Source organism: Leuresthes tenuis, unplaced genomic scaffold (assembly GCF_036924035.1).
Source record: "Leuresthes tenuis unplaced genomic scaffold, fLeuTen1.0.hap1 SCAF_20, whole genome shotgun sequence".
NCBI classification, from domain to species: domain Eukaryota; kingdom Metazoa; phylum Chordata; class Actinopteri; order Atheriniformes; family Atherinopsidae; genus Leuresthes; species Leuresthes tenuis.
In genome coordinates, this window is record NW_027325374.1 from 5,107,700 (window position 1) to 5,131,476 (window position 23,777).

Consider the following 23,777-nt stretch of genomic DNA (forward strand, 5'->3'; position numbering starts at 1 on the left):
GAAGGGGGGAGGGGCAGAAGCTGTTATTTATTAAAGCTGGCATAATTGTATTCTTTTTTTAAATTCATGAAATTAAAGCTTCCACATGTTAAATCTCTGATGTGTTCCTTTATTCTACTGAAAGTAGAATCAGATTAAGAGAAACTTTGACTATGTTTCTTCCTTGTTTGCAGATGGCAAAGAAAAGCCTTCAGCAACCACATGAACACATTTGTGTGCATTCATTATACATTCACTTCCACTGAAAGATAAACACAGTTGTGATGTGACCACTTTAATGTACTGTATAAATATGCATATACAGAATGTACACATATACAAACTGCTGGGTTCTATAATTGTCAAAGACAGCGTAAAACATTCTCTGCTTTTGTAAATATGTACATATACTAAATATACGTGGCTACTGATTTTAAGAAGAACCCAAATAAAACTTTTTTGGGGGCCAATAGAGACACAGATTTTTACAGGGTAAGAAATACTGATATATGTCGATATATTGGCCACTGATATTCATAACATATACACATATGACAGCTTACTTTATTGAAAAAAAGGCCATGATTTTTTTATCATACTTTGCAACACTATGTTAAATAAACTAGTTCACAAAATATCATAAAAACACATTTTTTCCAAAATAATACATGCCAATATTAATATGTGACTGGCCAATATTAGACTGATATATCTTGGGCTCAAGTTTAAAAACAATAAATATAAAAATCTAATAAAGAATGAAGTATCTTGTCTATAGATGTTATATCTCCAATTATTAGCCAAAGTAGCCAATAATAATTACCATCTGATCGACTTCTTTTAATGTGTAAGCCATGAATATCAAGTATTTCAATACTTGTACACCTTTAGTAGCTAAATGCTGTACCAGAAAGGTAGTAAAAAGGGTTTTTATAAATTGTTTTAAATAGCTGTAGTCGAATATAAATATATTTAGGCATGTACACCATGCAGACTGTAGTTGAATTAACAATTTCTCAACAACACAGGTAATTATAAAGGAACTGTTTGGTCACTTTAAAGCAGTGGAAAACAGATTTTAAACTGCACAAACATCATCCTCTTCTAAACTAAACAGATGGATTTGCATATCTTAAAATTTCAGAGCAACATCATGAGTTGGTCTATAACAATCCAGACCTGACTATGAAACAACGACCAATTAATTCGTACAGTCTGTTGTGCTGACGAGAAGTTTGCACATAACGCCCTAATATGGTCGGTCTCTTACTAACCTGACAAAAACATACAACTTTAGTCTCATCGCTAACTGTGAAATTCACAAAAAATAAAAATGCATAGACTTAACTGAAGTAATCTAAAAAAATAATAGCAAATGATTAAGAAAATTGAAGCACTTTCTACCGTCTCCATCGGTCTTTTTGGTGGTTAACTGTGATGATGGAGGTTTCCCATGAGCCAGTCATGAGTGTGTAGAAAGAGGGAGATGAGCAGCACTGTCTCCACTCTCCCAGAGCAGGTCATGTATGCTGTCCCAAATATCAGCCACTCTTACTTTTAATCATCTCTCTTTTATCTCTCTGCAGTCTCATCTAATCACCACAGAGTAGGATTCTGAATGTGAGCAAAACCTGGTTCTTCTCTGAGCTCCCAGTAAGTCCCGTTTGCCAGCCACACATCCCGTCCACAGGAATCTTTGGCTTTCCTGAGGAAAAAAGGATATTCCTTTACTGACTTTGACTAACTAAGATGTCATAAACCAATATTCTATTCACAACGGAACATAGAAAACGTTTCAAATAGACATTTTACAATCTCTTGAAAGCTATAAGCTCATCTTGAATTTGTTGGCAGCAACACGTCTCAAAAAAGTTGGGACTGTGTATCATATCCTCTTCTTTTAACAACAATCTGTAAACATCTGGGAACTGAGGAGACCAGCTGTTGGACCTTTAGGAGAGGATTGTTGCTTCCTTTCTTGTCTGTTTCAGGATTCTAGCTGCTCAACAGTCCTGGGTCTTCATGGCTGTATTTTCCATGTTTTCAGTTGGTTGAAGGTCTGGACTGCAGTTAGGTCAGGTGTGCAAGTTGCCAGGCCCATACTGTCAGAGCTGGATGGTCCCTCTCCCTTTTTCTCAAGGCATCCATGATTTTTAAAACTAATTTTGAGATTTTGATCCATTTGACCACAGGACAGTTTTCCACTTTGCCTCAGTCTATTTTAAATGAGCTTTGGTCCACAGAAGATGGCAGTGTTTCTGGATCACGCTCACATGTAGCTTCCTCTCTGCGTGATGGAGCTTTAACCTGTTTTTTGCGGATGTCACGGTGAGCTGTGTTCACAGACAATGATTTCTGGAAGTGTTCCTGAGTCCATGCAGCGATTTAATGACCGATTCCTGTCTGTTTTTAGTGCAGAAGTGCCTGAAGACCACAAATATCCAGTCTTGGTTATCAACTGTGTCCCTTTGGCACAGAGAATGTTCTTATTATATTATGAGCGATAGATGATGGAGTATTCTGTCTTCACATTGAGGAACATGAAAATTGCTCCACACTTTAGATATTTTCTTTGCAGATGACTGAACCTCTGCCCATCTTTACTTCTGACAGACTCTGCCTCCCCAAGGTGCTCTTTTCATACCCAAGCATGTGACTGAGCTGTTGCCAATTAACCCAATTAGTTACAACATGTCCTCCAGCTGTTTTTTTCTTTCCAGTATCACTTACTTCTGCAGCTTTTTGTTGCCTCTGTCCCAATATTTTTGAGATTTGTTGATGCCACTAAATTCATCTTAAGGTGATATTTTTCATGAAATAGTAAAATCTCTCTTTTAATGTTTCATATGGTCTACAGTGAATAAAATATTTGTTTATGAGATCTGTAAATCCTTGCTTTCTTTTTTTCCCCCCACAGTATCTCTTTTGGGGAATTAGGTTTGTATTTGCAAAGGAATTAGGCCACAAAACCTGATAACTGAAAGTTTTTGTTGTGGGTAAAAACTGTTCACAGTTCAGTTTAAACCAAAGAATCAACATTGTTAGCAGCTTCATCACCCTTAAATCTAAATAATAATTAACTTTAATTGATCATTTACATCTTTCATGTGTGTGAATTTAATGTTTGTGTAATATTTCTGGCTTAAAAAGATAAAAAATGTATGATTTTTAAGCGCAAAGTAGCAAAATAAAGAGTATAAATAAGAGGGAAAGATGCTTAAAATAAAGAAACACATCGCCATGTTTCTCCAAATGAAAAGAAAAAAAATTGAGATTCACTTTTAAAGATTTGATTAAATCACAGTTCATATAAACCCTAAATTTAAAAGAAAACAGCATAAAAACAACCTTTTAAATGTAAAAAAAATTTCTTAAAAAAAACATCCCATCTTTTTTAAAGCAACATAAGGGATAAACAGAGATAACAGAAGTATTGGTGGTGGGAGCAAATACTTATATGCAAATAAAGTTTTTCATCTTTTTTTCTTAAAAGACAGCACTCTGCTCTTGCTCAGCTTTACTTTTAGCATCTTGTTCCTCCTGGGCTGAGCGTGCTTGAAACAATGACCTTTTTGCGGGATTTCGCTCTTTCCCACCACAGATTTAACATCCATGAAACAGAAACAGGAAAGATCACCAGACACCACAACACGAGTGGTTCATTATCTATTGTAAGAATGCTCTGGACAAAGGAGCCGGGAGAGGTGAGATGTCACAACAAAGGAGCAAAGTGGAAGCTTTCTCCTTGTTTTGAGACATTGATTTTCAAAAATAATTTTTAAAAAATTACTTTCCCTACATTCAGGCTGTAAGTGAAATCAGAGCATTTAAACTTTTTTTTGGAAACGTTGTTGCTTATGCAAACTTCATAATTTCACATTTAGCAGTTGTGCCACAAAGCAGAGACTCCCAGTGCTCCTGGCCTGCAGGTTTATGATAGTTCCCAACTTAAACACACCTGATTCAAATGAATTACTCGGCTTGTTAATTAAGCTTCTGTAGAAGCCTGATCATGACCTGTCATTTGAATCAGGTGTTCCGTAGCAACAAAACATCTTCAATATGCCAGTTCAATTACTGCCATAAGTCATTTTTTTACTTTATAGTCTTGAGTATTAAAATTTCAGAAGAGAGTGTTGATGACGGGCTTTTGCTGTGATGAACAGATTTCTATCTATTTGAAGTGTAATCAACTTACTTGAAAAAACGTGGAGCATACTCTTCACCCTTTTTGGAGAGCTCTTTTCTCCGCTCTCTCTGAATTTCCTCTATCTCGTCTTTCTTGTTGTCTGCTTCTGACACTTTTCCCTCCTCCAGCATTCTGCAGAAGGGTTGAGGAACAAATGGAGTTGCATTGGATGCACTGGATGATACATTTATCACAGAATGTTGTTATCTTGTGCTTCGTGAAAGCGTGGACACAGCAGAGTGGCCATCACAGTGTGTGTTGTTGTGCCAGGTTAAACCCTACATGTAGTTTCTCAGCAGTTTGCAGAAAGCTCTCTAAACTGAAAAGATTTCTGACCTTTGGTCTGGGCGCAGGCGGCTGTCGGTAGTTGGCAGGAGAGGCTTCAGTTCTGGGGTGAGTTCATTCAGCTCCATGGCGAATGAGGAGAAGCCATAAAATAGATGGGAATCCTTCGGCTGGGGATCTGTGGGATGACAGAAGGTTTTCAAGTGAGCTGTTGCACAAACGTGACACTTGGATTTATACTGGTTAATGCTTTTCACAGGAGCGGCCTGTTATTTAATTTCTCTTTGCACAAAACCTCTCAACGTGTGACACGAAAACTTAAAAGACAAAACTCAATCATCACTGATTTAATCAGTGTCATCACTGAGATAACAGGAGACTCACTTGGCTTCCAAATACATTTTGGAGTCGGCAGAGTGTCGCAGAAGATTCCTTCATGCCAAAGACCTCCAAACCGGTGAATAATGTTGCCGCTTTGGTCGAGCACCGTGCCCTGCACCTCATTCTTGTTTGTTTCTGAACCCCAATAACGGGACTGCAAAATTATAGAAATGTGCAAGTTACAAAAAACAATAAAAGATCATTAACTGATTATAGCTGAGGAGGTTGTGTCATTTACCTTGACGAAAGTAATCTTGCAGGTGCAGATGTTGTTCTTCAGGTTCTGAATGGTGACCTCTCCATAATGCTCCAGATATCGCTGCTGGCTGAGCACATTATGGATGCAGGTCACTACTTTGTTCCACTCATAGTGATCTCCATACCTGTGCAAAAAAAACCAACAAATTCAGAATATTATCTATTCAACATCAAGTTTGTCAAGCAGCTTAACGTCATGCAATAAAGGCCAATATTTGCTGTTTATGACCTTTCAATTGTGAGAAATTATAGCTGTTCTGCGTTTGGTTTTCATCATAAGTTAAATATTTAGCACCGTTGTCACACGAGATTTTCAGGAGGAAGTGTGAATAGGTTGGTGCTGACTCTACTGCAGTTTGAAAATATGTTTTAGACTTTCTGTTGTAAATGTGAGGGAGGAGATGTGGAGAAACATCTGTCTATTGTGCACAGAAGGCAGGATGTGATCCAGAAATTAAATCACTGCATTTTCATTACAACATGTTAAAAATAGATGAGGACATTTGTATGTATCTACCATAGCAAGGAATGAGAGGCAAGCAGCATACAGGTCAGCATGAACCAAAATCTGTTCATATTCTGTCTCACCCGCCACTGTTCTGGAAGTTTAACTCTGGGCTGGGTGGAAAATGTCCTCACATTTACGTTTGCACATGCCATCTCTCCGGAACATCTCTAGAAGATTTCAGAACTTCATTGCATGTGTACAAACAGTTTCATTCAGACAAAACAAGAGATTAAAACACAGTTTTGCCTGGTATCTCCTCTTTACCCCACCATGCTGGAGATAACCTAAGTAACTACGGAAGCTGAAGACTTCAGCATAAGTACTTGTGTGTGATGCAGAGTGAAGGGAGAAACCTGGGCGAAATTAATAAAACTGTGTGTACATACTAGGGCTGGGCACATTAACGCGTTATTTTTGCGTTAACTAATTAATTCATTATAGCCGACAATTATTTGTCTCCCATTAACGCAGTTTTTATTATTTATTTATTTTTTGTTGTAAACGTCTGTTGCTCACCGGCTTTTATTTTGAAAAGGTCCATCGTGAGCGTGCCTAGTATGTTGCTTACTGCTGCGGCGCTCACAGGAAACAATCAGAAAAGAAAAGAATGGCGGAAGAAGCAGGTTCAACAAACATGGAGAAGGTTACAGAATTTTTACACGGCCATTTTCATTTAAAAGTTCTTCCAGACGGCGCAGTCGACAGAGCCAAAGTTATTTGTAAGCACTGCAACGTTGAATTGTCTTATCACCGGAGTACGTCGATCATTTGACTGTACAGTTTCAATAAAAGTGCGTTATTTTTTAATTCGTTATTGTATTTTGCGTATAACAATGCAATTAATCGTGACTAGTCACAGAAAATTATGTGATTAACGCAATTAAAGAATTCAATATTTGCCCAGCCCTAGTACACACAAAGGCACAAATGTGCATACACATTCTTTTCTCCAAATTTATGAAGCTGTGTGTACATTAGGTTCTGTTGTGTAAATCTCAATCATCTGCAGCTATATGCACATGAACAAACCAATCTCCAACCTCATTTTTAGCCATTAATGCAGACACCCCTGTAATTAGATATTTGCATAACACAAAATCGTTAGCACTGCAACTAAATAAGCATGAAAATGAAAGAAACAGTAAAGAGGAAGCACAGTTTACTGTAAATAAAACTGAGACGCACAATGAAACAGGGTAAACAATCTCAGTTCTGAAATCACTGACACAACAAAAACTGGTTCATTTCAAAAGTAACAAGTTTCCAGCTCTGTAAGTTCAGAGCAAACGACCCGACAGAGTTAGAAAAGCAGAGCAGAGCAGAATATAAGCCACTAGCTGGTTAAACCCATGTTTTCGATTGTGCTGTGTTTAGCTCATGCCAGATGTATTCATTTTTTACACTTCCTGCCACTGCAGCACCTTTAGCTCTGTTAACATGGATATATCATTGTCCTCACCGTTAGTCTACAGTTGTGCTCTCCACAGCACACATTCGTGACAGCTTAAGCCTGATCTTTTCCAAGAACTCTTCTCCTAACACCTCTAACCCATCAACTCCCACTTACTTTGCACTTGTGAACTTAGTACACTGTTTGATTCTGTCGTTTTCAATAGATTTATGTTTATTTAAGGGTTTTACACAGTGCTAATGCTTGAATGTTGTAAATGGGCTGACAATTGAGCCCCCATGTGGGACTGTCTGCGGGTTTTATATTGGTCAAATGTTATTTGGACATACTGATTAGCCACAGGTACATGGGTACTGAATGGGACCAAAAAGGCATTTAATGTGGGCTCATTAGGGTCAGTCACATAGGTGAACCCCGACAAGCTTCCTGTGGGTCCCAGCTGCATCACTAATGGAAAATGTGTGCACAGACTCACAACAGGCAACAGAAATGGACGTCACTTGGGTTTAACAAATTAATAGAGAAACATATAAGGGGCCCATCACAATTCTTATTGTTGTTTACATTTATTGTAAATCTCTATTGTACAGCCGTGTTGCAAACACATTGCACCACACAAACTTAAAGCTGGATTTTTTTACCTTGGTAAAGTCACATTGACCATTCCTGTTGGCACAATCTCCAGTGACTTCCCCCAGAATCTATTTTTCCATCGTTGGTCTGGTAAGAGAAAAAGCAAGTGTTATGACACCATACATTAGCGGCATGTCGGGGGCCTGCATTACAAAGCAGGTTTCTAGTTATTTCAGTTGGTTTTTGAAGTATTTCACAACATGGACATGGATATAAATATATATGTATAGACATAAGTTGATACAATTTTGCCAGTTTAATATGTTGTCGGCTCATATACTATAAACAGCAAATAAATCTTCCAAATGTTTATATATCAACAGGAACAAAAAAAGTAGTTAGACTCTGTTTAGGCAACATAATCCCTCCTTCCTGTTTGATGTTTGTCATTCATGAAGAGCAAAAAGTCCAATTGTGTGTCAGTCTTTGAGAGTTGGACAGAGACTCTCACACTGTCCACTAACTGGTGTTTTGGGGTTTGCTTTTTTTCATTTCTAAGAGAATTCATTGGTAGCAGGAGGCAGTGCTTTTACATGTGTTTTGCATGTGTCTTATCTCGGATAAGTTGCTATGGTGATACATCTTTAAAAAACATTTCACAGTCAGTGGACATGATAAAATATAAAAAGACATTTCAGTTTAATAATAGAGGTTTCACCTTGCCAAAAACAGTAGTTTTCTGATTGTGCATGGCAGGCTGAGATGGGTGGATGGTGGCAGACCTGGCAAAATATGAAGAAAAGATAAGAAAATTACATCTACAGAATTAGCTTTAACTATCTTAACCTTTAAGCAATGACACCTATGTAAAAATTACTAATATTGTGACTGACAAAGCAGAGTAGGAGGGACGTTGAAGTTTAGCTTTCACTTTTAAGCCAAGCAGCACAGTAGAATAATACTAACAATATTTGGCACCTGAACATCTTGAAACATCAGACTCACTGATCATTTTAATGGCTACAATCAAACTTGGATATCTGCAAAGCTGACACATCATAAAACTTTGTGCATTCTCGTTGAGTTTCGACCTGTCAGCCTCATATTTCTCTCATTCATTCTTCTGGATGGAGCTTACTTGCCACTTTAGGATAAATGACTGAAACATTTATGCTAATTTTTGATAAAAGGATTAGTGCTCAAGATTTTTTTCAAAGAAATAAATCACTCAGCGTTGACTCGTACAGAGTGAGCAGCTCAATTAAACCAATGGTTGATCCATCACCAAGAGGAGATGATGGAAGGTCATCTCTTCCCACTTTGACTTGTTTTAGTTCTCCTGCAGCAGCTAATCACATGTGGATATGAAACAAATGACATACTTCTGAATGTCATACCTGCTCACTGATGAAGTGGAAACCCCGGTCTTCCCTGATACACTCGTAAGTCTCCCCGAGCACTGGGTTAAAGGGCTTGTAGTGGTTTCTAAATGTTGCAGTGCTGTAACCAGAGATAGCAAAGGCAGCTATGTAAACCTGCAAAATACAGAGAGTGGTCTGGTTAATTTAGTTTATTTATCAGCTTATTTCATGGAATTCATAGAATTGCAGCTGGTTCTGCTCTGTAGTCTCTGACAGCTTTGCTTCATCCGTACACGAATACATTCTTTATTTGCACTTATCACTCATTATCAGGTTCCTGGCCTAATATTTAATATTTTTAATCATTACTGCAACTCAGTCATAAAACACTGTCAGTGGGTGTTTTATACCCTTCCTTGTAGTGCATTAACAACGGCTGCCACTCATTTTCTTGTCTTGGTTTGATGTCAAATAAAAGTAAAAACATGAAGGATAATATTCTTGTGCTATAATTACCATGTCATAAGAAATGTCAAATCTGAGTGGAACATAGATTTTAGAAAACATCATAAACAACTATGCATAGCATCTACATCATAAGCGTTCTGTAAGTTGGGACTGTCTTACCATCCTCTGGTAGGGGTCTGGTGTGTTGTTGGCCGTATCCAGCAGCTCGCTGTACTCAAGCTCTTCACACAGTCTCTGCAGCAGGTTAATGGGCTCATTGAGAGCAGCTGGCATAGACACCCGCGCCAAGTCTTTACCTGGGGAGACAGGGGACATAGGCCTCAAAAACCTGCCAAAACTACTTTTTAAAATTCAAAGACCCCTTTTTTGTGACTGTCACTGCAAGGTTCTTGCCTATGTTATTGTAGAGGATCGCCATGAGGCCCACGTGGCTGTTGTCAGGACAGTGAGCGGGCAGTGTTGTTCGGCGCCCAGTGCTCTTGGGAACGGAACTGTTAGGAGCCCTGGAGATGCTTGCACGGTACTTCCGGGTTGCTGATGCTACAATGTTGGTGAAGCGACATATTAATCATATTGGTAATCAAAGCTGGATATGAAAAAATATAAAATGTAATTGTTTCTGTTCAAATGAGAACAAACACAAGATTGTGTAACCATGCTGATGGCTCTGAGGAGGAATTTAAGCACAGCAGAGCTTTGAAGTAAATGCCAACATCAACAAGCTAGCTCGCCAACAAACCCAAAGTTTTATTAATATGTAAAAGCCGTAATGATTGAATTTCACCATTTTAGTTAACTGTGTTTGGATTATTTCAAGCTGTTGAGGACCCTAAATATAAATAAAGATTCACCAAAGTTACAATTTATCCTTATTTTTGGATCAAATTTCATGAAAAAATATATAACAGTTTTATAGCTCCTTTGATTAAAAAATTAAACGAAATATAACACCAGATGACTCTATAGAAAAACTCAGAAACCACTGAAGTCGTCAGAATCTATCCTCTGGGCAACATGAATATTTCTGCAAAATTTCACAGGTGCATAGTGGCATGACAAAAAAATATTAAAAAAAAAGGTTAAAAAAAAGGACTATCATAAAAAAACAACTGCTCTTAAAGCACTGTCCAATTTCACATGAATCCCTGAAACTGGCACATTAACTGTGGCCCTTTCTGCACGATTCAGCATAACCTATAGTCATGTGAATGTAGCCAGAATACTGTAGGTTTTTTAAACGTTCCAACAAAAACTCACTGTTTATTTTCTATCTCAAAACTGGAGAGTGAACAAATGAAACTAGCAGTAAGAGATGAATAAATAGAATAATCAAAGTTTTTTGCTTCAGTGTGTTGGAAGCGAGCATACAGCTTACATACTGGGCAGAGAACAGACAAAGTTACAGGTGTCCATGTACCCACCATGTCCCTCCTCAGGCTCTGAGTTGGTGGTGCTTCCATCACTCAGTCCTGATTCATCAGACACCTCAGAGGAGCTACCGCAGAGGATGTCATCGCTTGCATCAAAATACTCTGCAGAAGAATCTGCCACTGAAGGCGGCCTGTGAGGTGGCGCAGGCTGATGATGGAGGAAGAGAAATGTGGAGGAACATCCAAAACCACAATTCAACATGTGGCAAAGTAGTCAGATGGAAGTCATCTTACCACAGCTAAGGTGTTGGACTGGTGGATGTTGTTGGTTTCCCAGACTTCCTGCAGCTTCTGCCTCTCCAGAGACAGAGTTTCATGCACCGACTTCAGCGAAGCAAGCACTGAAGAGGCCCAAGAAGACGGAGAAGTTTCATTTTCAAGGTAAATCTAAAACAATGGCAAGCTTTCTAATATTTCCATTGGCTGCTCTCTGAGATCTTATCTCAATTTGTTAATTAATTTATAGCATAGTGGTAACTATAATGTGTCTGTTTGTTTTTCTGACCTCGCTGTGACATGACACAGATGTCCTGCTGGATTTTCTTGCCCTCGGGTGATAGAACAGTGGTAGGGGACAGCTGAGAGTAGACATAGTCAGGAATAGAGGGCACTGATGCGCCGAGGTGAGGTGAGCTGCTCAGGTGACTGGAGGACAGCTGTGAGGTGAACAGGACAGGACAAAAGATTGTTGATTCACTGGTTCATTCAAAAATCCTCTTGTGATCCGGCAGTCTGGCAGATAGCCCTGTTGTGATATGTCATCCAGCACAAAAGGTGTCAGCCTGCTACGGCGCGCTCTGAAGGGAACCAGCAGGTTTTAAAGCTTGCAGGGGATGTTTCATGCTGTAAATGCATGAAATATCCAACATATAGAGGTCCTCACGAATTGGAGTCAGAACAGGTCCAACACTCCTTGCCTGATTGGGGTGATGTAACATTATATCCAATAATGTATATTAGATATATTGCATGTATTTCTTTCTTTGTTCCTATGATTGTTATTAACTTTTGAAGCAATCTTATTATTTATATATTAACGTTCTTTCTCACTGCAACTGCTTGTTGGGCATCACACTGTTTCTGGTATTTGTGTTCTCTGTCAGGTGGAGTTTATCATCTAATTATCTTCCAAGCTATTAAGAACAGGTCTGACTGTGCTCATAACTGACCTTTGGGCTCTTGTTATTGAAAACCAATGGTCAATTAATGGTTTTCACATCTGTGTGTGCAAACTTTCACTTTGTGGTTGCACATGCGATGTGTTCATGTCACACCGGCCTTGAACACAATTGGACACTATTAAATGGTTTTGGGTAAAATTGGACACGCAAAGACCTCTAATGCAGTGTAGCATGGACCATGGAAGCTTGCAATATCAATGTTAAAAGAACTGTTTGACACTTGTCAAACTGTTTATGTGCTTTGATGCCAAAAGATGGATGAGAAGATTTGTGTTTTTAGAGAAGCAAAAATGCTATTTATCTCTTATTATTTCAGAATCTTTATTTATCCGACTGCTCTAGTAACTTTTCAGATGGACAATTTGCATTTGAAAACAAACCCTATACATACAAGATACAGCAATTCCAAATGTTAAGAACCTGTGGTAACATTTTTGTGACTTTTTGTTGTTTTTGACCACTTACACCAAACTATCATTCTCATGTAACCTTAAACTCTTTAAGTTTGTTACATTACATTGTTTCAGGCAAAGATATTTCACAAGAGTTGCAACATAAATTAATATTTAAATAGCTTACATGACTTAATCTGATAATACCACACTGTCAGAGTACTGCACCAAAAATGTGATTGAACTTAAAGTATTAAAATTAAAATTAAAGTATTATCTGATAAAGATACTTATTGTTGGGAATAACAGGTTGCAGTGCAGAAAACAAGTCATCTGTGACTGTTGTCCTATTTATTATCATAAAAAAATAAATGCACTAGCTGTAAAATACTGAAGAACAAAAAGTGCTATAATTCCCTCCTGAAAAAGGACTCCTCACTTAGCTATAATCCACAAATGGAATCAACAACTTAATGTTAATTACAATGACAGGAAACATTCTTCCATGATACACTTTTCATACTAAGTAACTTAATAATCAAATTTACAGCTAGCTATATGTGTTATCTGTATTTATGAATGTACTTTAACTTGTGGGTGAAAATGTTTCTATTTTAAATAGCATACATAAGACTATGTCTTCTACTAACTTAATATTAAGACTACAACCAGGAAGGCACAGCTATAGTGGCAGCGCTGTTCTGAAACAAATGATAACATCAACACGCTAGCATCACGTTAGCATGCCAACATTTTCTACTTCAGAATTCAGGGAAAATCTGCAAACTTGGTTAATTCACTTCTTGGACTCAAACTCAATAAACCCACAAATATTATTTTTTACATTTGTTGTAAAAAAAAAAAAATTAAAAAGCACATCCAGGGGATCTGTTTAAAAACCTGTTTCAACCATTTTCCAGCCTTTGTGCTAAGCTAAGCTAGGCTAGCTCCACATTTAGTTTATAAAACATTAAGAATACTCTTCTCATTCAGTTCTCAGCAACAAAGGAAATAAACTAAACTAAACTAAACTAAACTATGGAAAATTACGCATCACATGTAGCTACTGGAGGTGAAGCAAAGAAGCTACTAAAAAAGTTATTGTCAAACTGAAGTGTAAGTAATTTAAGTTACTCATCAAAATGGCTGCGTTAAGGCTCGCCGGACCCCTGCTTTATAAATTTAGTTTTTATTTTAATTTATTTAGAATTCATTTGGAGTTAACAGCCATTACTTGTGTTTTTAGTCACACCTGTGCTCTCCTGCAAGTCAATAAAATCAATGCTAAGTGGAATACATAGAAATATCTGGGACTCACTGTACTACCATAGTCCTGAAGGATTTCTGTCCAGTGAATTAACCATGCTCATTTGGCAATTCATGATTTAATCACATCTCGTTTACTGTCTGAGAAAGAAAGCCACCAGAACTGTAGAACTTGACTTGCAGGCAAGATAACAGTTGCACAATGCTATGAAAAAGGATAGAAAACTAAAAAAAGGTTCAACATCCAGAGTACAAACATGTTTACTTGATTGATCTATTAATTCCCTCAATCTATAATTTAGATTTTTATGCATTTTGGTTTGCTCTTTGTAGAATATTAATCTGTTTTAGTGATGGCGTCTTCTGCGAATACCAAGCACAAAGAACTACCTCTCAAATGTATTTGTAACTAACTCTATTTGCCATCCATTCATCCATTTTCTATACCCGCTTAATCCAATTTCTATCCCAGCTGTCACTGGGCGAGAGGCGGGGTACACCCTGGACAGGTAGACAGTCCATCACAGGGCCACACAGAGACAAACAAGACATACAACCATGCGCACTTTCATACAGACACTGTAAACTGTCAAGATGGCAGTCTGCTGCCAGGTCTAAATTTTTTGCATAAAGTTTTTTTCATGTCCTGCCCAACTCACCGATTTGGTAATCCCACGAATAGGCTTTGGATTAAATTAGAGAAAGGTCCCAAAAAGTTACTGGGAAGTTGGGATGTCATATATTGTACATAAACCCAATATGTTCTAAAAATCAATAAAAATACTTTATATATGGATTCAATCAGAAACTATAGAAATCTACTTAAATATCAACATGTAAACATTTAAAATCAATGCACAAATTGCTATGAAAAGGTGGAAATTTGTTGAGAGAACAGGTTACAGACCATTCTTACCATTCCAAGTGCCTCCACACGGGATAGCGTGCGAGAGTGGCCCCATATCTTTCCTGATTTTGACTTCTTTGGCTTTTCAAGTGAAAGATTCTGCTCCAAAATAAGATTTGTTTGATTTTATGTTCACGTTATACTCAATTAGAGCAGGTGTATAAGAAAAGTTGTCCGCCTGTGTGTACCTGTATGCTGATGATGCGTTGCAGGTCTCCGTTTGTAAAAGTCTGGCCCACCTCCAGCGCCTGGAGCCTCTGGATTAAGCGGTTTAGCTCAGAAAGATCCAAATTACAACGGTTCAACTCTGGAAGAAAATGTATGAGGTATATTCTTTTATTGAGTTTCTTCATATCTATAAATGTTGTTATACATCATTTTAAGATCTTTATACTTGTGATTGGTTTGTTTTTGCAACCGAAATAACATTAAGCAACACGATTGGCTTGTATTGAAAAGTCAAATCTCCACTCGATAAAGTGCCATTTTTTGGGATGTCTGTTTGTATGACAAATACCTTGAATACACGCGTCTGGGTAGTGGCTTTGCTGCAGCCAGGCAGACACCTTAGTGTTCACAGCTGTGTTGGCTGAGGGCAGCACCCCTGACACTCCAGCTGAATCTGCCATAGCTGTGGAGCTCTGAAAAACAGAAGGAATGCAGGAATAACTCACTCTAGTTCTCCTGGAAAGAGTGTGTTAGGTTTGCCTTCATTCTTTATCTTATAGTCACCAAATCTCCATTTCTCTGAGCTTGTCCAGCTGTTGTGGTGAGGGACAACGTCGGGAGGAGGCCACTGTGAGCTTGAGCTGTCTCATTCTTCTTGTACAGGCGATGTGCTTGCAGCTTGGTCACCCAAATGTAGAAGAGATCATGGCTCTTTGCCTTGATGAGAAGATGAGTCTTATTTGTCTCTTAAATCTGACAGAACAGTGTTTATTTGAATAAGTCAGCAGTATTTGATAAGTATTTACCTTGATATGATAAAGAATGTCCCCTGCATCCAAATCAATGCGATTTGATTTCTTGTTAATTGACATTACAGCAAGGCTAACATCTAGTGAACCCTGGACTCGTCCCCTAGAGACCTGAAGTGGGAACAGCAGGGTTTAAGTGTTTTCAAATCCTGTGCAGATGCTAGTGCAAGTATTCGAAATAACATGTTTTAAAGGTTGAAGCCAACATAAAAGCTCTACATGTTGAATGCAATTACAACCAAAATGAGAGACAAAAAAGCAAGAAAAACGCACATGTAAGTGGATCAAAACCACATTTTATTAAGAGCGCTCCATGGAGCTTTTCTAAAGCAAAAGCTGGTTTGAATTAATCTGATAGGCATCTAAAGCATCCTTATGACAGTTTTTCTTAACGTACAAGCATATCATATCAATAACTGATCTTTTTAGACATTTAATGTTCACTTACGTCTTGTTGATTTTTGGAGTAACGTAAGATTCCTGCTTCCAAGACGAAGTATCGCTGAAAAAAAAGTGATCAATCCCCGTCTTAATAACTGAAACTTTTTTTTTTAAAGTTAGTATCCCAGTGTGAAATTCTGGCAACATAATGCTGAACTGAATGCGCTGACTTCTCACCTTGTGCCAACCTTTAAGAGGCCACTTTCTCCTCTTGAGAAGATACCCTTCGCAGATTCCTGGAGTGGTCATATCCTGAGGATTCTCATTTCCTGTTTGCATGTCTGCCTGAAGGTCGTCAATCACTTCCCAGTCTTTGATAATCTGTGAAGGGCACAAATCAGAAAAATCATTGTTACAGAAACCTGGTTATTTATTCACTGAGGGAAGTTGGGTTCAATATTTACTCAAGGGAGAGTTTCTCCTAGAGTTAGGGTCAAGGATAAAATGTCTTATTCACTTTAGACTCAAAGTTTCTTACGTAAATGTTTCTGTACATTTTAGTCTCTTGTATCTTCTCTATCGACTACATGAAATATAACATAGTTTGAATTGAAGTCCAAAGGAAGTTATGAAAGCATATTAGAGCTGCAACAGAGCAGCTCTAATATATCTTCTACTATTTTTAGTTGATTTTCTATGTCAGTTCTAAATTATAATACTTTTTCAAGCAAAATTTAAGAAGATTTCCTTCTAAAACAGGATTTGTTGCAATTCTTTGTCACATCTGATGCCAAAGAGCCCACACTGCATGTGGAGAACACGTAATCTCCACAGGCAAAGGTACCGGCCATGACACGGAACAGGAAACTTCTTGCTGTCAGGCGACAGTGCTAACCACCACGCACACATGAATAATTGATCTGTTTATTTAACTGAATTTTATGAAACTTGTTGGAAAGTTGGTGCACGGGTAAAGGAGGAACTCATACGTTTTGTTGGAGATTCAAAGAACTTTCTTCAAGACAAAAGCGAGTGTTGGTTCTGGTGGATGAGCTTTCAAGTTTTTTCTTTCTCACTAAACTCCCTTTTATTCGCCCTCAGGAAAGAAGAAGCTTTCTCAGGCATTCATAGATTTTTGTTTTCTTTCACTTATAATTGTTTCTATGAAAATGGGCCTTCTTTGTGTTAACGTGTCAGTTACAGTTTAAGTTATCTTCACCTCAAAAATAAATGTACCACAAACAGTGAAAGCCTTAAAAATGTTTGTTTGGTTCTTTTCCTGTTGTACGTAGTTTCACATTTAAATGCATGCTAAAGCTAATTGCTAATGCATTTTTCCCCTTTCCTACCCTTTTATACTATATATATAATATAGCTTGCCCATTGGCATGAAGAAATAAAATCTTTATTAAGTTTATCCCTCAGATTAAGACTTATCATAGACACTAATTCTGTTTTGGAAACACAGTGTTGGCATACAGTGAAGAACCCTTATCTGGTATAAAGCTGAATCTGAGCACTTCCTTATAAAAGAACAGCAAAGCATGCCAAACCATAATCCTTCCTTGAGAGGGAAGACTGCATCAGGAACGGACTGACCTGTGACCCACCTGTCTGGAGTGGCGGGATGACAGAGTGCTGCTGCTCTGAGAGTGGGGGGGCTTGTTCCACGTGGGTGAAGTCTTCTCCAGACCACTCGCCAGGGATTGGCTGCGATTGAGTAAAGTTCCATTTGAGTCCATTTCACAGTGCAAAACTCTGACTCCCCTCGCTGATGCGATTAGCTCTTTCTTGAAACGGCTGCAATCTGCCGAAAGGTTACCGAGTTTACAAAACAAGGATGTTAAAATAACATGAAAGTTCTGAAAGGATTTCAAGAAAAGAGACATGTTGAAACTTCTATGACAGAGCAGCAACTTAGGATTGTTATATTATCACAACATCGGTCACAACTTCACAATTCCAAGGTAAAAATGAATGAAATTGGGCTCAAATGAAAAAATCACATACGTAAAGTTTCCGTCACCAAACTCAGGAATAAACTGAACGTTTTTACTTCCGTCTCATCAATACTTTAAAGCAACAACGAGTGAGTAAAACGTGGCACTCTTAACCTGAAGGTCTCTCAAAAGTGATGTAACAGAAAGGAAGAACAACAATGCTGATTCATTTCAGTCACACTGCATCCATTTGACCTTTTTCAGTGACTGTGCTACACGCCTGGTCCCATTCAGACACACTGGGTACCTTTATATAGTAACTTTTCCAGCTATATCTACAAGTTTGCAACTGACATGAACTGCATTTCAACCTCAGGAAGCTTTTCCAGAAACTAGAAAGTTTCCCTCTCCATGTCCACCAGGCACCTTTCGGTTGGAAATTAGTCCCATTAGTAAGCATTCCCATCGTTTCATTCCCGTCTTTCTGTCTCAGTCATGTCATGTTTAATGTCCACCAAACGTGGTAAATACTGGTGACTTTAAGATGTACTGACAACACATTCTCATTCCCAACTTTTCCAATAATGCCACTTGGTCGCAATGCTGGTCTCACATGAGGTTTCAACCAATGAGGAGAGCCTTTAGTGTCAGTTTCCAGTGCAGAGGGAATTACTCTACAGTTTTATAATGACAGTTGTGATTTAACAGCTTTGCCAGTGATAAATGGCAACAGGAAATCCTCATTCTGTAGTGCTGGCTTGCATATAGCTAACACATTTTTAAACATAACTAACACATTTTAATGATTGTTTACTCTACCACTGTAGTCTAACACTTCAATAGACAATAAGAGTACTTGTTTAAGCTTGGGTAACATCACGGTTAGGCTGAACTGCACATCCTGGTGAAATACGCTGCTCTGTGTTTGTGTCAGACCAACCCAGCAGAAAGGAGAGACATTGTTTCTCACATTTAAACAAACTTAGTTGGCCTAATGTAGCCTGCACCTTCGACCTCAGTGGGAATGTGGAAGACCAAAAGTTTGTTTAGAGTCATAACTGACCGAATCAGAGAATATTTTCCAAAAATGATCTACATCTATGTAAAAGGTTGGAAAATACTCCACATTTGAATCATATAATTGCTTGTTTTGGCAGTCAACAGCTCAGATATTTTAATGTCTCATGTGGCTCTTATGATATGACTGGAATCTGTATATCATAGTCATAAATAAAACAACAGAAGCAGACGAGCACATTTGGGAAGATACTTCATTTTGATAAATAATCCTACAATAACGAGTATGATTTAAAAATACATTTATGGACAATCTGAGCAATCTATTGATTTAAACATGTTCTTCATGAAGAGCTGATCAGTGAGAACAGAACAATTTAATGTCCAGCAAAACAAAGCGAAAGTGTTAAAGGAACTTAGCAGGGCAGGGACAGGGGAAGGCTCTGTGTAATCCAGTTACCTAACACAGGTGAGCGCTGAGCTCTCGGTTCAAGCCTGTGATGTCATCAGTGCCACCTGGGCAAAGTACAGTGGATCCTGGATCCTCAAGTAGATGATTCTGAATCTTAGAATCACACTCAGAGCTTTGCTGAACACTAACTGAATTTAGATGTTTCATGTGAGAATACTAATGTTTTATGCAGCATATTCTGAGTTAATAAGTACAATATTTTCTAGTTTAGGATAAATGAGCAACTCTGGCTTTAAATTGGACCTTTTACATTGAGAACATTTTAATGGGCAGCAGCCCAGTTCTTCTTTTGATTATACTCAGTATAAGAACAACATCAATTGACATAGATTTGGAGTCAACCTTTCGTTTCTGTGTCATTTAATAATCTGTTAATCTTAAAGCTTTTGATCATGGACAGGGACGATTTCAACAATAACACACTAGAAACATGCAGCTCTGCAACAAGTATTCTCACTGGGAAGCTGGTCTAGTTCACCTGTTGTGTCAGTAAATTATTATATTTGACTACATACAGATGCTTTAATGTTGTTGTTGCAGGAAGAATTTGTAAATATAAGCAAATATTTCTGTGGTAATATGATGAATTAGAGCTTTTTTAGAAGCTGTTTTGTTCCCATCTCCATCTTCCCCCTTAAAAAGTTTGAATGCAAGCACCTTTAAACTAAAGTCAATGCATGAGCTGTTAAATCTATAAATATGAATGACAGAAATTATTTATCGACATGAAAATTTGGGACTTTAAGTAATTTCTTTTGGGGGGGGGGTAACTTTCTCTTCTTGCATTGATTGCAAATGATCTACTGATGATGAAATAAAGTGTTTAAATGCCATAAAAAAGCCACAAATGAGTACTTGTTGCACTAAGCTATGAGGATAAATAAAAGGAGGTGTTCAAGATGCAAGCACTGATCCTAAAAAAGGATGCAGGGGGTATGAAAAATGAATTAATTAATTCACAAGATGCTTTTGTGAGTTGCAAACATCTGCAGCATTTGTAACTTCATTGTTTCACAAATTTGTTCCTTATGTGTAGGATTATACATTATTACATTATTACAATATGGATTTGCACAATTTGCATCATGATTTTCATTAATGAGCAACTGGTTTCATATGTAAACACATTTTTGATGTCAGCACGGCAAAAATAGCTAAAAAATATGGAACAAATGTGTTTCCAGATCTTCAAATGTGTGTACATGAACAGATATTTATGTCAGCAGACTGATTATCGTTTGATTTGTGCTTGCAGTTGGACAAATAAGACATCTCAAAATGTTACAATCAAGGCTTAAATAGACCAATCAGCTACAAACCAACATTTATTCTAATATCTTCTATGGTTACTTTTATTTAGCCTAAAATTCACTGAGTTTAAACATCTCGTTATTTAAGGAAGCCCATTGGCCAAGACAGCAGCAGCACAAGTTAACACAATACAACCATAAAGATGTGATAAATACATATAAATTAACACAAATTACAGAAACATTTAAAAGAAACATTAACATCTTAAGGTGTAATTAAAAACTAAACCTGATTTGATCGATTAAATTGAATAATTAGGAGCTGCAGGGCCACACCAAGCTGTGAAAGGGCCCCTGGGTGAAACTTTCCTGTGGGCCCCCTTCATATGCCTTAGTTTGTGGTCATTTAACTGAACACAACTGATTTCCCATATGTAGCTTCAATAATTTGAACCTTACCAGAGGTGATACTGAGCTTTTTCTTGAACAAATAACATGTTTGTAACAAATCAAACTGTGAAGCCAGGTGAGATGGATAAAAGTTTGGCGACTCTGGCGAGTTTGTCTGGTCACTAATCCAGTGCCAAATCTTACACCATGGCCAAGACTTCCTGCAAAGAGAGGATTAACCTCTGCTTAATTGGTTTTTCAAGAGATGTTTTTAGCTACTTGGAGCAACTTGGATGTGGAGGAACTCAGTCGCAAAGGGAAGAGAGCACTGACATACACAAGTCTGAAAGTGCACGGTAAAATCTGCAATCACGACAAAAAAGCCAAGAGTTTAATGGATTCTTATCACGGTGATTTTAAGTTGCAAAGTTAAGAAATCATGAGTGAAATATTGATTTTCTACTTTAAAAAGTTTGCAAAAAGAGCTTTAAATGCAGCAAAACAACAAAACATACATGTTTTTTTAAACTATAAAAACTATGTATTTTAAACATTTTATGCATTTGCATTTAATTTGGGAACGTGCAACTTAACTGGCTCAATAAGGGAAGTGGTAATGTTCGGTTTTACTGTGAATGAGTATCAAAGAGCATACATTTTCTGTTTGTAACAGGCCCAGTTTTCACCGTGGAGGCGGTAGAATTGCATTTTTCATCATTGGCCCAACTGACTTCACAAAGTTGCGTGTGACACTTCTGGTCCATTTTAGCATTTTTCAATATGTAAAATGGATAGTATAAGCCAGCTCAGCTTGTCTTAGTGTTATGTAAGGCCAGGGGATGATGAGAGTAACTGACCTCAGTAATGAAAGCATGATGAGGTGGAAACAGGATGAAAGGATTTGGAGGATTCTGAGCTTGCTTACTCAAGAGCTAACACAAAGAATATAGTTAAAGAATTTTATTCTACTGGATGGCAGCAAGATATCTTATACTTTTCAACATTTCTTAATGAAAAAAGCTAAACTCTCATTTTATATTTTAAGATTTTGCAAACAAAAAAGCGTTTCATGTAATTTACCTTCGAAGAATTTATTGGAGAATTATTACAAAAAGCACTAATGCTACCTGACTTACAGAAATAAGAACCAGTCCCATACAGATGGCTGGATAACATCAGGAACTTCAGTGGAAATGGTTATCAACAGGTTAGTCAAAGTGGCCATCGTGCCAGAGGGAGGGGTTAAAATGCACAGATTATGACGGTGATAATCCCCTTCTTGGAATAAAAACTAAAGCGACAACATACGGACCCGCTGTGTCTCTATTTATGAATACATTTAAAATGTTCAGCCTCACTCCATGTGCAGATCATTGTAAATACGTTACATAGTGACACTAAATGGTTCTGAGAGAGGCATAGGGCCATTTAATATCAGTTCTGACATGTTTTAGTAGTAATAGTATCGTTTTGTGGTGAGTTTGGTTTTTTTTTTACATATAGTCTGTGGCTCACATGAGTTTCACGGTGTTTTTGTTTTTAGCTCTACTGGGCTGCGGAGACTCAATTAAAAAAAAAGTCCATTAAAATGTCACGACGGCAACACGCAGAGAATTGTAAGTTTTTAACCTTTCAGCCAAACTTTTGTAGCGTTTTAACATGATAGCCTTTATACATTCACGGCAGAGATTAGGGTTCATAGGAGCTAAATTAATGTGAATGTTAGGCGTGTTATTCGCTGTTTTTCAGCAGGATTTCATAGTGTTTTCAAATGTTAATGTAGAAGATCTCTTACCATAAATTCACCTCCCACTCTCATCATCTGCCGCCGTCCTCTGAGTCCGATTATTCCAACAAAAGTCTCATCTCGCGTCTGGGAATCTGTCATAAACCATCGCTTCGACTGAGTCTCCCCAGTCCACACGCGTTCAAATAAGGAAGTCAAAAAAACATGTTATATCCACAGGTAATCACTAATTGTGACTATATAATCTGACGGGCCGTGCCCTCTGCCGACAAGCTCCCTCCAAATCCAAGGAGCGCTGCGCGTCGCAGGCAGCGCGCCCCGTGCGCAAAGTGTCCTGAGCATTATCCGCATTAGCTGGAATTATACGGTCTGTCTAGCAGGGATGTAGTGGAGGGTAAATCTAATCAGGCTCTTGTCACTCTGCACAACCGGTGTCCACAACATGAAGCGTTAACAAACATTCAACATAGACTTTAACTGAATTCTATAATCTAGTACTTTAAGGGGGGTAGTAGGAATACATACATGATTAACTTGATTAAAACGAATTATCCATCAATTAAAAACGACGTACTCTTTGAGAATTACTCCATATTTGTTAATAATTCCCTGCAAATCATATTTAGCATTATAACTCGCGGGTAATAGATCCCTGGTCTGCGGCTGTCATTTAGAGGAAAACATTGTTCTTTTTATTTAAATCCAGCAACATTGCTTCTTTCTTTGTTTGTTCCTGCATTTACTCTTACAGAGATGGGAGGTGCTATAGTGAGGGCCTGAGTAATGCCTCTCCCTCTCAGGAAAGCGGCAGTTATAGACTAACCGACCCAGATTGCCACGCTGTAATCTGTAGATTAACTATCTGGATCTGTGTTGTGTTTACTTTACTGTTGCTGTTTTTTTTTAATGAGGCCACTTATGTCTGACATTTTATACACGCTAACAACCTTATTTTGGAGCCATCCACAAAATATTCAGGACAGGTCATCAGTGAACAATCAACTGGGAGCCTGA

General features: G+C 37.9%; 1 protein-coding gene across 1 annotated transcript; it reads right to left on the reverse strand.

The window, feature by feature from the left end:
- Nucleotides 1-1,215: 1,215 nt before the first annotated feature.
- Nucleotides 1,216-17,750, reverse strand: osbpl7 (oxysterol binding protein-like 7). The gene is made up of 21 exons (XM_072373610.1): nt 17,558-17,750; nt 16,185-16,328; nt 16,015-16,068; nt 15,564-15,677; nt 15,322-15,474; nt 15,107-15,230; nt 14,778-14,896; nt 14,599-14,688; nt 11,349-11,499; nt 11,078-11,184; nt 10,835-10,991; nt 9,807-9,953; nt 9,573-9,709; nt 8,982-9,119; nt 8,303-8,366; nt 7,653-7,731; nt 5,073-5,217; nt 4,838-4,988; nt 4,505-4,631; nt 4,178-4,300; nt 1,216-1,684 (listed from the first exon to the last, which is right to left on the reverse strand). Exons 1-21 carry the CDS (start codon nt 17,687-17,689, stop codon nt 1,576-1,578), a joined length of 2,565 nt encoding a protein of 854 aa, XP_072229711.1. The 5' UTR covers nt 17,690-17,750; the 3' UTR covers nt 1,216-1,575.
- Nucleotides 17,751-23,777: the final 6,027 nt, after the last annotated feature.

Coding starts and splice junctions, on each gene's coding strand:
- osbpl7 (XM_072373610.1), bottom strand. CDS start 17,689: ATGGACTCAAATGGAACTTTACTCAATCGCAGCCAATCCCTGGCGAGT. Junction 16,329..17,557: donor CATCCCGCCACTCCAGACAG/GTGGGTCACAGG, acceptor TGCCCTTCACAG/ATTATCAAAGACTGGGAAGT. Junction 14,897..15,106: donor CCCAGACGCGTGTATTCAAG/GTATTTGTCATA, acceptor ATTTTCTTCCAG/AGTTGAACCGTTGTAATTTG.